The sequence below is a fragment of the Haliaeetus leucocephalus genome, unplaced genomic scaffold (genome assembly GCF_000737465.1).
Source record: "Haliaeetus leucocephalus isolate CR32 unplaced genomic scaffold, Haliaeetus_leucocephalus-4.0 Scaffold146, whole genome shotgun sequence".
Lineage (NCBI taxonomy): Eukaryota > Metazoa > Chordata > Aves > Accipitriformes > Accipitridae > Haliaeetus > Haliaeetus leucocephalus.
The window spans coordinates 2,248,229-2,263,796 of record NW_010972582.1 but is presented as its reverse complement, the minus strand read 5'-3'; the positions used below and the strand labels follow the sequence as shown (position 1 = coordinate 2,263,796).

At 37.5% G+C, this 15,568-nt stretch overlaps 1 protein-coding gene across 1 annotated transcript in view; it reads left to right on the top strand.

Moving 5' to 3' along the window:
* THSD7A (thrombospondin, type I, domain containing 7A) overlaps positions 1-15,568 on the top strand; it is a 207,521-nt gene that overhangs the window by 93,326 nt on the left and 98,627 nt on the right. Inside the window, exons 3-6 of the mRNA XM_010561477.1 lie at positions 4,149-4,397; positions 5,958-6,139; positions 12,256-12,411; positions 14,868-15,071. Of these exons, the coding sequence (XP_010559779.1) occupies positions 4,149-4,397; positions 5,958-6,139; positions 12,256-12,411; positions 14,868-15,071 (791 nt within the window). The remainder of the gene's footprint in view (positions 1-4,148; positions 4,398-5,957; positions 6,140-12,255; positions 12,412-14,867; positions 15,072-15,568) is intronic.

Sequence of the window (15,568 nt, the reverse complement as noted above, 5' to 3'; positions counted from 1 at the left end):
CTTTTTAAATGGCACATGTATTTTTGAGAGTTAATGTTTTTATACAGTACGGTATTAGTAAGTTTAATAATGAATACCAGTCTATATATAGTCATCTGCACTGAAAGCTATGAGAAACATCTGTTTCTCTTGGTAAGATAAAGTTTGAAAATCTTCTGCAAATATTTTAAAGGTGTCAAGAATAAAAAAAAGAAGAAAAAAGATCTTTGAAAAATGAAAGGGGACTTATGAAGATCAAATTCATTGTTCCCAAATTTCCTGGGAAAGGGGGATATGCAGAGATGCAACATGAAATTAAATGCAGATTAGTTTAGTTGCAGGTAATAGGTATACATGCACTTGGGACAGGGAAAGGTGGTGGCGAGGGGAAGGCTTTGTCATCTGCTCTGGAAGCAGATGACTCTGTTATCTTCAAAGAGATTGAAGCACTTCCATAATAATTTACTTAACTAAAGAGTTTTGACTGGGTCTTCTTTAGAGAGATTTGTGATACTGAGAGTTTAAATGCGATGCTTCCCTAGTCCCTACTTAATCTAGAATGCAACGCATCATCTTCTGCTGTCTGCAACATGAAGGAAAACTCTTGATATTGGCCATTTGCAATTAGCTCTCTCAGTTTCTTGAACATGTTCAAAGAAAACCAAGTGTTAAAAGAAGAAACAGCAACTAATTTGCTTGTCTGACACTTCTTTTGCTAACTGTAACTGTCTCTTCCCCCTCACAAAAATAATATGACAGTATGTATAACAGTAAAGAGTTTGCTGGTGACTTACAACAAAATCAGTTACTTGTCAGTATTTACGTAATACTGCAAGTGGTGCATGGTTTTAATAAGAAAGAAAGAAAATAAATGGATAACTCACTAAGCCTCTTGTTTGTCTGCCTAGTAATATTTATGTTCTGGTTATAAGAACTTAAGAACTTAATTGTTTTATATTTAATTTAAAATTGATTAATTATATAAGTAAATACTTGAAGTGAGGCATGCTTTAATTCTATTGCTTTACTTCTATCAAGGATCATAAATAAACACTGGGGTTAGTAGCATGGTACAATTCTGTTTGGGTCCTCTTCATACCCACATATGGAAATGATTAATAACAAACAAGATTAAATGACCATTTTAATTTTATAAGCTATACCAACAACAGCTTTTTATAGAAAATAAAATGAGCTTGAAGTGGAAGGTACCAGCCTGCTGAATCTATACCACTGACCAAATAACTCTTCAGCTGAATCCTGTGAACAAATCTAGGTCTAAATCTTTAAAAACATTTTGCATCATAATCCACAGAGGGACTTCATCATCATGGTATTCAACATTACAGGGGTACTGAAAAGCAAGAATTTTTAGGAGGTCTTTTTGCATATATAGCAATTACAGTTTAAGGATCTGTGAAATCAATATTTGTTATCTAAAGTTGCAGTAGTGCCTACGTTGAATTCTTTGTGAGTGATCTAGTCGCTCTTGGAATCTGAAAAGTGCCTGGGACCTATAGTAATCTTTCAGGAAGTGACTATATCCATTAAAAATTAATAAATATCACTAGTTAGCAGGTCTGGCCTTAATGTTTAAGTGGAACTGATTTACAACTTTCTGTTAAAGTGTTTTTTTCAATTATGGTTATGGGAAAACTTTTTTTTTCCTCAGTACACTGGCTCAGTTTTGTCAAATTTTTCCACTTTGTTCAGAAAATCTGTGATAAAAATTCCTTTTGAATTTAACTAGCTCGGAATATTATTTTTTTAAAAACTGGTAAGTGCATTAGTTTTTTAGCTTGATTGCAGCTCAAGATCTCATTTCTCCTACGCATCAACCCTTTGTGTTGTGGTGGAGGTTTCCCTTATCAGGGAAGCAAACAATCTCTGCATGAAGCTGTGGAGGAATCACAGCCAGGGACACCTTTAGGGTTTGTGACAGTTAGGGGATACAGGCAGGTTGAAGGTAGCTTCAGTGAAGAAAGATTATTTATTTATTTATTTATTTATTAAAACAACTTCTAAGAATGAATATTAGTCTTTCTCATATAACACCTCTCCCAAATAAGTTTTGAAGCAGATGCAAAGCCCATGCAGTATTATACATCACTGATCTCTTCACTCCGCACCAAAGCTACTTTGTGGTGGCAATTTTGTGCATGTTCCCTGGCAATATGTGTCTATAATTACACTCAGCCCCAGTCACAGTACGAGTGAAGAGGGTGGGTTTGCTGTCAAAGGAGTCACGCTGGAAAGGAACTTGGGATATGATGATACATCATCTGTTCTCCAGAAGGATTTGCAAATGCTGCCCATGACAGAATCTATAAGGAATAGGTCTTTTCTCCAGTCATTAAGATTGTGTCTTTGTGGGATAAATGAGTCTATATGTTTTGTTAAAAGTACAGAAACTGCTATATTGAATTTTACAGTACTGTAGTCCTATGCCAGATGGGACTACATGAAGGTGAAAAAAGTCCATTATTAAAGAATAATTTTCTCAAAAGCTTTGAGTGTCTTTCACCCCAAACAGGGTGTAGTTTCCATCCTTAAGCAGAATAAATGTTGTCTATCATGTGTTAGGTTTTGTCCCCCCTGCCTTTCACATAATAAAAACATAAGAAATCCCCTACTGAGTAATCCCCTATGGTCTGTCAAGCCCAGCAGTGTCTCCAGCCTATTGTCTCCAGCAGTGGTAAAGGGAGATGCTATTTAAAGACCAAGCACATGAGGCCTGGCTGCCTTTTGCAGTCCATTCTCTTTGTATTTCTCCAGTATCCAAAGTCAATGTATTAGGGATGGTGGCTAGTATATCACTGCCTAGTCATTTTAGTATCCATATATAGACCTATCACCCACAAATTTGTCCAACCTCTTTCTGAACCTGCTGACACCATCTGTCTCCATAACCTGGATCTTCTGTTAGCCAGATGTAGAATTGCTCTGCCTCTTGTGTATAGAAGTACTTTCATTTATTGTGTTTTTAAATCTCCTATTAGTCTCATCAAGTATCCCTAGTTCTAGTATTACAAAATTTTGTTAATGGCAGTTCAACCTGATGTTGGATATATGGGTAGGGCACAATTTTGTACAACAACAAAGTTGTTGTAAATATTCATTATTCTGCATTATTTTGTATTCTATTAAAAGGAAAAAAATGAGCCTTTGTTGTGTTATTTATAGGACTGGTACCGAACAGAGCGTTTCATTGTGCCATCTGCAGTGCCAATAAATCTTTTTCCTGCCTGTTTAACTACTTCAGAAGCCAGAATTTTATTCCAAAACAGACATGATAAATATATTTGCATTGTAATTATAATTAAGGAGTTAAAGTTATGATCACTTTAATTGTAGTTTAGCTTCTCTATTGCTCATTTTCCTATTGTGAATCAAGCTTTAAAGTAGAAATGTTGGGGTTTAGTTAGAATATGACATTTAAAAATGCAGAGGCATTAAAAGGAGGAAATCTTGCTGACAACCTATGTAATATGTGAATGAAGCAATCAGATGGAGAATGGAAATTATATGATGGCCTTCACGAGGAACAGGAAATTAAGGCTATGGATTCACTGTAGCAGGAAAGGCTCTATTTTAAGGCAGAGATCATTCCCCTTTTAGACCATGAGGCATCACTGTGGCAATATACCAGCTGTTAAAAAAAGCAAATTATTAGTGACCAAGTATTCAATATATCTGACATTGCATTTTTAAGCCATTTGTAGTCTGGAAATGAGGAGAAGATGACATTGAGCACTTGGTTCTCTTAAAAAACATTGTATAGCTATCTCTGTTATTGATCCTTCACTTCCTTTTTGTTCCAAGAAAAATAATTGAGTATACATAAAAATAGAAGATAAGTGGTGAAATGTTGATGTATTTCCTCTTTTGTACTTCTATATATGTATGAAGATTTATATTTTAATTTTGATCACAGATGTGGCAGTACTGGTCATTTCTAACTACAGCAAATCTTATGTATCTGGTTTGAGTCACTTTAACCAAAAGCCCTTTTACCTGAACTTTTGGGATCACATACACATGGAATGGAACTCAACAGCTTTACAAATATTTACTGACTTTGCATGTTGCAACGGACTTCACTTTTCTGTAGAAGTTCATGACTGTCTGTGTATATGGGTGCTGAAAATTGTAATGGTCTCTTATTACAGCTTCTGCAAACAAGACAAGTTGCCCATTACGTTCCAGTCCTGTGTGATCACGAAGGAGTGCCAGGTGTCAGAGTGGTCAGAATGGACCCCCTGCTCCAAGACCTGCTTTGACATGACAACCCCGAAAGGGAATCGTACAAGATCACGGACCATTAAACAGCTCCCCATTGGCAGTGAAAGTGAATGCCCACAATTAGAAGAAACAGAGCAGTGTGTTTCTCAAGGAGATGGTGTGGCACCATGCATTACGTAAGTTGGTTCATTTCAGTTCTCCCTATATTAAAATGAAGAATTTCAGTTAAGCATTCAGGGCTGGTGGTGGAATATCAACCAAATCATTATTAAAGAAATAATAGTTTTAATTTTTTATCCTTTGCTTATTCAGTGCTCTTCTTAAAAGCCTGAAGTCTGCAAATATCTGCTATTATAGTGAAATCACTTCCTCCTCTAAATACAGGAAAAATAACAAATACATATTTTTTCTTTAGTGTTAACTTTTAAAATAAAATGTTTGTGTGTATGCAGGCTCAGTCAAGACTATAATAAATTAATTGTATTAATTTGCCAGTGATCTTTTCCTACATAGTTTCTGCCAGAATCAGTTTTCTGAAGTACTTGTCTGTTTGCAGATGAAATACTGAACATAGGAAAGAGGCGATAAACATCTGTTTAGCAGCCAAGCTTTTTTAGTGAGACTCGTATTCAGCACAACTAAAGCAGGACTGGGCCCCAATGGAAAGTGGGAGAGGCTAACAGTGACAGTAAATAAATTAACCCTGTTTAGGAGAAATGACAGCAAGCACTTTACTATTCAAGAGATTGCTGTAATCTTTATCAACTAATCGAGATTAATATTAAAATCCAAACTGTGCTTTTTCTTTATCAGACTGAGAAGAGAGTCTGGGAAAATGTCATTTGATGTTAAGCATCTTTGACTGTAGTACATATTTTTCATTTAAGAGTTGAAATGTCATCTTTCCCCATCTCCAGCCACATTAGGAGGCAGTTGGCTTGATTTAGCCTTAAAGTATTTGTTGGGTAGAAAATTCTGTGGCATTTCTTGTGGTTCATAATCTTGATTGGGGTTTTAACTGGGAGTCACAGATCTTCTTTCCTGTGCTTTCACTGATTGGAAGGCTCACAGCTTCTCATCATTCATCAGTACCCTGCAGGGATGCTTCAGTATTGCAGAGTCTTCTTCCTCTTGACAGTGAAAAAGGAACTTACTGAAAGGTTGTTTCTGAAGTAATAATAAAAAAACCACAATTATAGTTTTACCCTGATATTCAGGAGAAACTTCTGTCCCTTATCAAAGATGAACAAGAGGCTTTGGGGTTGTTTTGGGGGGGTTGGGTTGTTGTGTTTTTTTCCCCTCTCCTTTTCTGGCTCTCATGTTTCTCAGTGTGCACGTTTCTTTGATATTTTGGCTTTGGTTCATATAAATTGTCTAGCTCTAAACAAATGCCGACAGTCACAATCTTGAAAGTTAGCTTATCTGAACATAGACTATGTCTCTGTATATCAAATTTTTCTTCCCTCCAATAAACTATTTATATGTGCAGTATGTTTCAGGAATTGAACAGAAAAGATCTTCCTAAAAAGTAAAGATTTCAAAAGTGAAACAATAGAGGAAAAGTGTCCACTCACGTAAAATATCAGATGTAATGCATCTCTGTGTACAAGAAATTGTGGGGCTCAGGTCTTTTAGAAGACGAATAAAGCTATTAAGCTGTTTCAGCTTGTGTAACTTAATGCTGTGTAAAATGGCTTCATGATTTCTAAAGACCCAATTAACAAAATCTGATCCAGGTATGGTTGGCGGACCACAGAGTGGACAGAATGCCGTGTTGATCCTCTCCTTAGCCAACAAGACAAGAGGCGAGGAAATCAGACGGCGCTGTGTGGAGGTGGTGTTCAAACCCGGGAAATGTACTGCGTGCAAGCTAATGAAAATCTCCTCTCCTATTTAAATACCCTCAAGGAAAAAGAAGGTAAATTTGATTCACTTGCAATTGAATAAGTGTGAAATCAGAGCACTTCAGCATTCCAGAGCTCCTTGACAGCCATTGTCTTCTGTCATGTGTGCCTTCTTACCTTGCAGGTTAGTTATTTTCTTGTTCAGGTGAAAATACTTAATTGCAGTAGCAGAGATTTCATTCTCTATGCTGCAAATATTGGTTCCTAGCTACAAATTACTATTTCTTAATATCTACTGAAAAATATTGTCTTATGTGAAGGATGTCTCTCAATAAGAAAGAGCATGAGAAGGTGGGTCAGAAATCCTAGATTCAGTTCCGTTCTGTACTACAAATTTCCTGTGTGTCCTTCAGCTGAGTGATGAACCTGTGCAGTTTGATGTGCAGATGGAATATGTCAATTCTGGCATGTAAGCTCAATATAGAAACATGTTAATACATTACTAGATTTCATTTTCAGGGAATTGATTTTTTTTCTTCTTTTTTTCTTCTTTTCTTGATTTGGTCAAGTTCTTAAGTCGCTTTCAGGACTTCAAGGCAATATAATTTCATGGGTTTGTTTCCCTAACTGAAAGAGAGAAGAGATTGTTCCTTGTCACTGTTACAGCTTGTACAGCTTCATAAGAAAAGAGAGAACAGCTTAGGAGACAAAATCTTTAATTCATTTGGTAATATGCATACTTAAGAACAACACTTGAGTATTTTATGTTATGTCTACTTCTGCATACTAATGCAGCGCTATAGATTTAGAAATTAGTGAATTAAGCTAAATGCATTTAGCTTGTTAATTAAATTTTATCCCCTTCTGTAGCTGTTTCATACAAACACATATTATTATTGAGAATAAATAAATAACTACAGCCACATAATTCAGGAAAAGTGACATCATTATACAAGCCATGTGCAACACAACATTTAGACCAGTGTGGACCAAACTGCAGGCTACTGAGGTTTCTGCTGTGGGTTAAAGGTACTCTCAGACTTGCCATAGAGGCAGAGTTTGTGGGGAATATTAATGCTGACATCCATTTCAGCATGACTGCTTGGATCAGTGGGGTGTGACTTGTGTGCTCCATGGGCCCCACATCTGTATTTATTAAGGAAGAAGCTTTCAAGCCTCTTCATTTAATGCAAATCAGCTTCTGCCCAAGGGCTTTTAGTAAATCGCCTCTGCTGAACAAAGTTTAGATGCCCCTGCCTTAGAGTAAAGGAGTAAAACCTCCCAGCTAAGGAGAGGTAACAATAAAATCAGTGGCAGCTTACTGTTCAGAATGATGATTAGGATTTTGGTAGGCTGTGAAGTCTCGCCGGCTTAGGCGGGTGTGAAATCTGCCCTTATCAGACTGTGACAGGAATACGCGGAGCCCATCAGGAGGTAATCTCTGCAGGCCCCAGAAAGCTGATTAAAATGTAACTAGCCTTTGGATGCATAAACATGAGAACAATTTTTCAAGAGCTCAAACTAGGGGTGAAGTGGGTCTTAGTTTAAAAAGGAGCTCTGGGGTGTTTCCGTGTTAGGGGACAGATTTTCAGAAGAGCTGCTTCTCCACTCATCCTCCCTCTCTCTCCACTCCCATCTTGGATTTGGTGTGGGCCAGAGCTACTCCCCAGGCCCTCCTAGGAACAAGCAAATCAGGGCCTCTAAAAACAATATCATTTGAAAACTATGAGTAATTTGAGGATGGGAAAAAGCCGGGGAGACACCTTCCAGTTTTAGCTGTGGGGAAACGCCTTCATTTCAGTGTAGTTTGCTGTTGGTTGTAGTGAATGCTGTCTCGGTAAGGCTGCTTTGAAGACCTCCGTTCTCCTATACTCATGGTGGCGTTTCCCTGTTATTTCAGAAAGTCAGTCACAGAGCAAGTCGAAGGCTAGTGCTGCACCTCTGCTATCGATCACTTTTGAAATAACAGGTAGGTAAATGAAGGCCTCCGACCTGGCCTTTCACTCAAAAGTGTGCAAAGGAGGCAATGTCCCTTGCAGGGGATCTACGTGGTCTGTATGTCTATAATTAATATGTTTATATAGCTCTGAAATAGTTTAACAAATTTGTGCATTCTCAGGAAATTTCAAATCAGTTTTAAAGTGACAGGCCTAAACTCAAACTAATGAAGTTCATGAGCCAGCTAGGATGCTAGGGCAGTTCCCTGCTCTACTGAACTGTTTTAGCAAGTGACTGATTTTTGTCTTGATTCTGAGCTCTGTGAATTGCTTTGTTGTGTTCATCACAGCTTTTTTAGATTTAAAACACCGAGTTAGGGCTCCAGTAAGAATTTGAACTTTTAATACTTAGCTGAACCAGAATCCCTCACGACATTCAGGTCTGTATTATCTCCTATCAGAATTCATAAATTTAGACTTGAGGAAGAAGAGGGAGTATTGGGTGTAGTAATTAGGCAACTGACAATCAAGATTCCTGGAGGGCACTGTCATTCTGCCATTTACTTGCCACTGACTTAAATCGTTTCATCTCTATTCACCTATTTAACTGGTTTAGCCATGAAGTTTCTCTCACAGTAAGCCTATGAGGTAGATTGTGTCATCTTTTTCCAAGTACCTTTAAAATCCTCGATGTAGAATGAGGATGGGAGGAAAGTTCCTTTATGGGCATAAATCTATTCTACATCTGCAAACACATGCTCATTGCCTGTTAAACACAGAGAACTACTTAAATGCATGGGGTTGTGCAGTTACTCAGAGAATCAGGTCCTGAATTACCTGCTGTCTTTTGATGACAGCATTCAGCATTGTAGAATATGGGAGAAGAATATGTATTCTTTCATTGTTGGTCATAACGTGTTTTGGGCTTGGGTTTTTCTTGTTCTTTTTGAGTGAGAGCACTTTAATTGGAGAAATTTCCTTCTGTTTGCTGTAAAACCAGTGAGACAAATGACCAGAAGGAGGAATATGAAGTTATGTCTGCTTATGCTGATGCAGCCACATACAAATTCACTCTCTTTGCCAGCCTGGTCGTTACTGGGCACTGGTCTGTTGCGGGTTTCTGGAGAAGAATGGGGAGGTTGAAACCTCAATAAATATAGCAAATGCTTAAGAACAGAACTGTGTTTTTTCTTTTCAGCTCTTTTTAAAAGGCAGTCATTCAGGGAGGTGTTTTACAAAGGTATAAAATATATTCAGCTAAAATTTCCTAATATAGTAGATGGCTTGAGGACAGGGTAATTGAATTGAGGTCACTACCTCAAACCTGAAATTCATTCAAAACTGAGTCTACTTTTTCAGTTAGACTGAAGAAGAAAAAGAGATCAAAATGCATTCAATTTTCTTTCCATTTTTGGCCCCAAATTTGGTCAAATTCCACACAGAACTTCTAGTATTACACATGGTATAATCAGCATTCAGCACCACTGCCAAGGAATAAAGAACAATTTTTATTGCTGTCACAAGAGAGTATGAAAGGATAGAGATAAGACAAGGTTTTAAACTGTAAATTTCTGCATCTAGCATCATCTTCTCTCACAGCATCTTTGCTAAACAATAAGCAGCAAAAGCTGAGCTCATTTATACTTTTTTTGATGCTGAAAGAAATCCATTTAAATTAATGGGAGCAAAATGTTCATAAGATACCCAGGCAAGGCTAAGTTTTCTTATTTTACTGTCATCTCAAAGAAAGAATTCTGAGTAATCATGGGTGAAATACAACCTGAGTGTTCAATGATGAAAACACTTTTTAATAATCTGGATTATAAATTGTCTGTCCTACTGTTGAATTCTTTTGTTTTAAAAGCAATATATAACAGATCTGGTAGCAGAGATCTGTACATCACTTATATTCTAAGAACAGCATTTCAAAAACATTTGAGCTTATTGAGAGATTTATTGATAGCACTTACCTGTCCCCAAAGCACTTCTTTCTTCCCCTACACTCTAATGAGTGATGGAAAAGACAGATATTTTCAGTAGGTGTTTTCATGGTAAGTTTATTTAACAATGTTTGCTAGACCTAGAATACTTACTGCACAGATACCTCCGAAAAAAGTGTAATAATGTTCCTCTTACTTAAGTCACCCTCTTTAAATCCAAACACGGTCACAATTCCTCATATTTTAGACTATCAGGACCATTACAAATTTAGCTTGAAGCCAAACGGATTGCGACAGTAGCAGAGTAGTACCTTCCATTGGCAGAGTCGTAAAAAAATCTGGTTGAGATATGGAACATCTGTGGTATGAAAATCTATTTAAAGCTTCCTGATGAAAGGTCTTTGTTATTTTTCTGGGTAACATCCTGCAAACTAGTGTGATGGTAAGTGCTTTATCCTGATGCAGGCTGGAGATGAAGCATGGCATTCCTCAGAACACTTTCTCTGTTCCCTGAAGCAAGGCTGCATCTCAGGGGTGTAATTGACCCTTAATTTCAACTGTTTCACTTGGGCAATTCCCTGATTAAATCAAGGTTAAAAAAATACAGTTAACAGTTACTTACTGGTTTTCTTTTTTTATTAGAAACTATTCAATACAAATTCAATTACAAGCAAATTATGTTTATTTATATCCATATTCTACACAAGGTATGCATATTATGTTGATTATCATGCACGTTAGGTGTGCATGTCAAACTTATTGTAAAATTCAATGTTCTGCCATAAAATTTAATTCCAACATAGCATTATGCAAATGTTAGAATATTTGTTCATGTATTATTTTTTGTTAAGAGATTGGTGAGCTGGAGACAGTAATGTTGAATGACTATCTGCCATCTTCGTGCCTTCATTATGTGGAGCAACATGGTGTAAAACTGTGCTAAAGGAGGCAACATGGGAAACCAGAACAGGGTGATATTTTTTCATTCCCTTTTCTCCTTAAAAAGTGGGAACTGAAGGCTTTTTCTGTAATTGGAAAGATCATGTACTTAGAAAGTCTGAATGGAAAGACACACACATATCTACAAATGAGACCATACTTTAGCAACCTGTTGTTTAACACTATACCTGTGGTTATTGATCTCATCTTTCAGAAGGAGATTTTGTCATATTCTGAACTTATTTCAGAATATGTTTCATCAGAGAGCTCTTTCCATCGAAAGAGATTATTTGTAGTGGTGGCAGAAAATTAATGAGGTAACTTTCCTGTGAAAAAAATGCTGAGGAAGTAGGATGGGAGTGTTTTACGTTAAGGAATTGCACGTTTCTTCAATCAGCCAAAGTGAATGAGTATGGTAGACTTTACTTTGCCTTCTAGCAGATATTCTCTGCTTAGTGTAATATTTTGTCAAGTCCTATATTAGGAAAGAGAATTAAAATCTTGCTTGTAATGAAATGGTACATTTTGTTTTAGAGTTCTATGCCTTACTCTGGTACCTTACAGAGTTGTCCTATTATCTGTGTAACCTGGGAATTCAAAAGAGTTAAGTATGGAAGGAGGAGTGTGATTTTGGCCTGTTCCAGGGCTTATTGATCCTTAAAGGGTAGAAGAATCTGCCTTCACATTTGTCTTTAAAGATTAATAATACTTCAATGAAAAAAAGAATTGTCTTGTGCAGAGTTTTAATTATTTTAAATATATTATGTATATATATTATATGTAAACCATATGTGTATCTAAAACAAAGCCTTTCTTGAACTAAAGCTGCTGCTGCACAAATCTTATTGCTGAGTGTGCACTGAAGGTCTTTAGAGTAAAAGAAAAAAAAAGAAAAACACTGTCATAATTTTAACTGTGTTTCAGGTTATAGCTTAAAAATAATCTTCTAAATATTAATTAACCAGGCTTTTGAAGTTGTAGTATCATATAGGAGCAAAGGGATTTATATAGCTTTTTGTTCAATTTCTTAAGTGAAGACATACTCAATAAGACAGCAGGACATCGATTTACACATAGCACAATGTGAACAACTGTTGTAGTAACATAATCTATCCATTAAATGAAAGGACTAGGTCCGAGAGGGTGCTGCAATATCTACAGTCTTCCTGACTCCACATAATCGGATTTGGCTCTGTTCATGCAGAGAGTAAACTGACTTCTGTTTCATTTCTTCAAGACAGGCATTTTTCCATCACTTCATCAGATTGAAATGATGAGATAGCAGCCTTTTTGAATGAAGGATGGTTCTGTCCACTTAGAGCTAAGGATCGTGACCAGTGACATGTGAGAAATGTGTTGACTTTGTTTTGACAGCCTCGAGACCGGTGGACCGTAAGCTGTGTACAGGACCTCTTCCAAGCACCTCCCAGCTGTGCCATATCCCCTGTCCTACAGAGTGTGAGACCTCGGCGTGGTCAGCCTGGGGACCATGCACCTATGAAAGCTGTGATGACACTCAGGCCAAGAAGGGTATGTAAAAATTCAGCAAAGCCTTTTGATGGTGATTATTTCATATTCCTAAGTCACTAGGCACCTCTAGCTATGCGAGCATATTAAATTTTGTGCCAAGAAGGGTATATCCGGTGCCTCTGAGCGTCAAAAAAAGGTCATTGAATTAGGGCTGTATTTAGCATTACTGCTCCACCAAAGCTGGCAAAAATGTAGGCTGTTTACTAGGCTCTCAAGGTCAATTTGTGTTATTACAGGTCAATTCCAGTTTCAAACCTTCCTCTCAAACTGAAAGGAATACAGTTTGTATATGTGTTCAAATCACAATTCTGGCACTGTCTTTGAAGGAGGACAGAAGCAGCCTTTGAGGTGCATAGTGTCTGAGTCACTCAAAGATTTACAGTTCAGTAATAGCTTCAGAATTCACCAGCAGACCGTAAAACATGCTCTGGCAAAGAGCTGGAACCATTCGCCATTGATAAGTGACCCTGTTTTACTGATGATGTGTGCTGGTTTCAATTTTCACATGTTTTACAGTTTATTCCTATGCAGAACAGATTGTAGTAACCTGACATCAAAATAGGAAAGCAACAATACAGTGACAAACACCTCATGTAAGAAGTCTGCAGGTTTCTGGCTCTAAATAAGAAAAAACTGGCCTAGTTTTCCTGCGATGTGATTATCTGACAAAAATTGAGAATACAGACTTGGTTCCTTGATTGAAAACACTCATAAGAAAGGGCAGCCACATATGTCCACTTGAAGGACCAACTGTAATTACCAAGTTAGCTTAGCTTCTTCCTGGTATACTGCTAGCTACACTTCAGTCTGGGTAGCAATAATGCAAGTTTCACAATGCTGTCTCACGGTAATGTGACCCAACCTTGATCAATTCAAGAAGGAAAAAGCAATTCAGTGTGTAAGCCTATTGGATTAAGTCTCCTGTGTGTACAGCTGTCAAGTAGTCTGTTATTTCTGTTGCTGTTCCATCACTGAAAGATTTGCTATGTTTTCAGGGGTAATGTTTAGGTTTGTGAGACTGAAGACACCTGCCCAATGGAAACATATTAGGATGTACTTTATGCAAGTCTTTATTCCTGCACACGTGAGCAGGGATCTTTTCTCAACCACCAATATTTTCCTTTTATCTGGAAATTCTTATATTTTATTTTATAATTGCATTGACCATTCTCCTGGGACGATGATGTAAAAGTTGTACCGGCACTCCCAGTTTTAGCAGCGAGTCTCTCTGCATATTTCAGGAATTGCCCTTTACTGTGGATCATTTGCCCCCTTTGTTGCAGTGAACACTGGAATTCTTTTTTTTGAAATTATATCAGCCTTTTGTGGCAGGCTTAGTAAACCATTTGGACATGATTTGGCTGACCTCTTCAGTTTAGAAAAAAACAATTAAAGGTACATGGAAATGTATTTTTAAAATAATATTATAATTGAATTAAGAGGCATGTGTTCAAACAAAGAATCAATTCTTGCACATGTGCTTGAAAACTCTCTCCTGTTTAGTTTGTGTCCTGGTAGAAATTAAAGAGTTATATGTAGCATTTTATAAAAAATAGCTGTGTATGACTAACCTGCCTGAATAGTGAGATAAAACAAAAAAGACTGTGAAGAGATGTGAAAAGAAACAAACCTTTGCCAAAGTTAAAATATTCTGATCAAATATATCAGAAACTGTAGAAAATTATTACATAAGAAACTATTTCCTGAATCCATTCAGTTTGGTTAGGTTGTTCTGACTATAGATTTAGTCCAGCTTTTTCCACACGCCATCCTGAAAGTAAGAGGGTTGCTCTTAGAGACTGACATTGACCTGGGAGACGACACACTGTATAAAGGCCCATCAGTTTCTCTGATCCAAAATGAGCTTAGGTAGTCTTAAGGAAATTTGTAAATGTTTGCAAGGGAATATTGTGATGTTAATTACTGAAAATTTGTTCGTAGGACTTCTTGGGTTTATTTCCATGCCTTGCTTTTTCTGGCAAAGTAGTCTTTTTTTTTCTCTTACTTTTTGGGAGGAGGGGAGTGTTTATAAGGTGATTCCGCTTGATAATCCATCCCTGTTGGAAGATACCTGAGAAGAAAACAAGATAGAGAAATGGCAACGCAGCAATCTAGTCAGGATTTGTTAGATGAGATGGATCCGGCAAGAGTGATGCACAGGAAATTACTCCTGTCCCCCTCCTGGAGTACATATGACTAGGATAAACAGGGGTTTAAGGCAAAACTTACTGAATAAGCTCAAAACTTTTGATGCTCTTGTGAAGTTTTACCTCTCTTCCTTCTGTAATGAGTTGTTCTACCCAGTTGTCTAAAATGCAGCGTGCACTGAGTGTCTGTGGTATCTTTTGCACATAAGAGAAACAACTGTTCACTCAGGTGTAGATAGAAAGAAATCTCTTCAGTTCGCATTTTAGAATTGAATTTTTCTGCCCTTTGTATTTTCGTGGACATTTCAGGCTTTAAACTAAGGAAACGGCGCATCACCAATGAGCCTACGGGAGGAACGGGAAACTGCCCTCATCTGCTGGAAGCTATCCCATGTGAAGAACCCTCCTGCTATGACTGGAGAATCATGGGGCTGGAGGAGTGCATTCCCGACAATGAGAAGCCATGTGGCCCTGGTACACAGGTTCCTGTTGTCGTCTGTGTCAACAGTGATGGTAAGATGCTTTTTCCCACACCGACTAGAGTGAAGATGCTAAAATGTAATCCAAAAGGGTGGCAGTTTTTGTTGCTCTCAGCTTTCTCAGTCCTTAAAATCAAGCTCTCTGGAATAGAGAGAAATGTCCTTTAGTATTGGTTAGGAAGGATAGGCCCTCTAGTTGCTCTAGGATCAAGCTCCTCACCTACACACTGTAGATTTTCAAAGGTTCCCAAAGAGACTTTGAGAAAAGTAAATAGAAAACAGCTATTGCTTTTCAGTAGGTCAGACTCATGCCTGCAATGACTTGACTGAATTCCCTGATGTAATCCCACTAACAAAGATGATCCTCTGAGTCCAGAACCAAATAAAATGTGAGTAAAGTAAGATGCATTGCAGTAAGTATAGCAGGAAGAAAAATAATAATGTGTTTATTAAAAAGCATGGTTTGATGTGTGTTGTGGAGTTGGTTTGACAGTCCAAGCTGCTTTGCTTCTTCAAAAGGTCAGCCCCCCC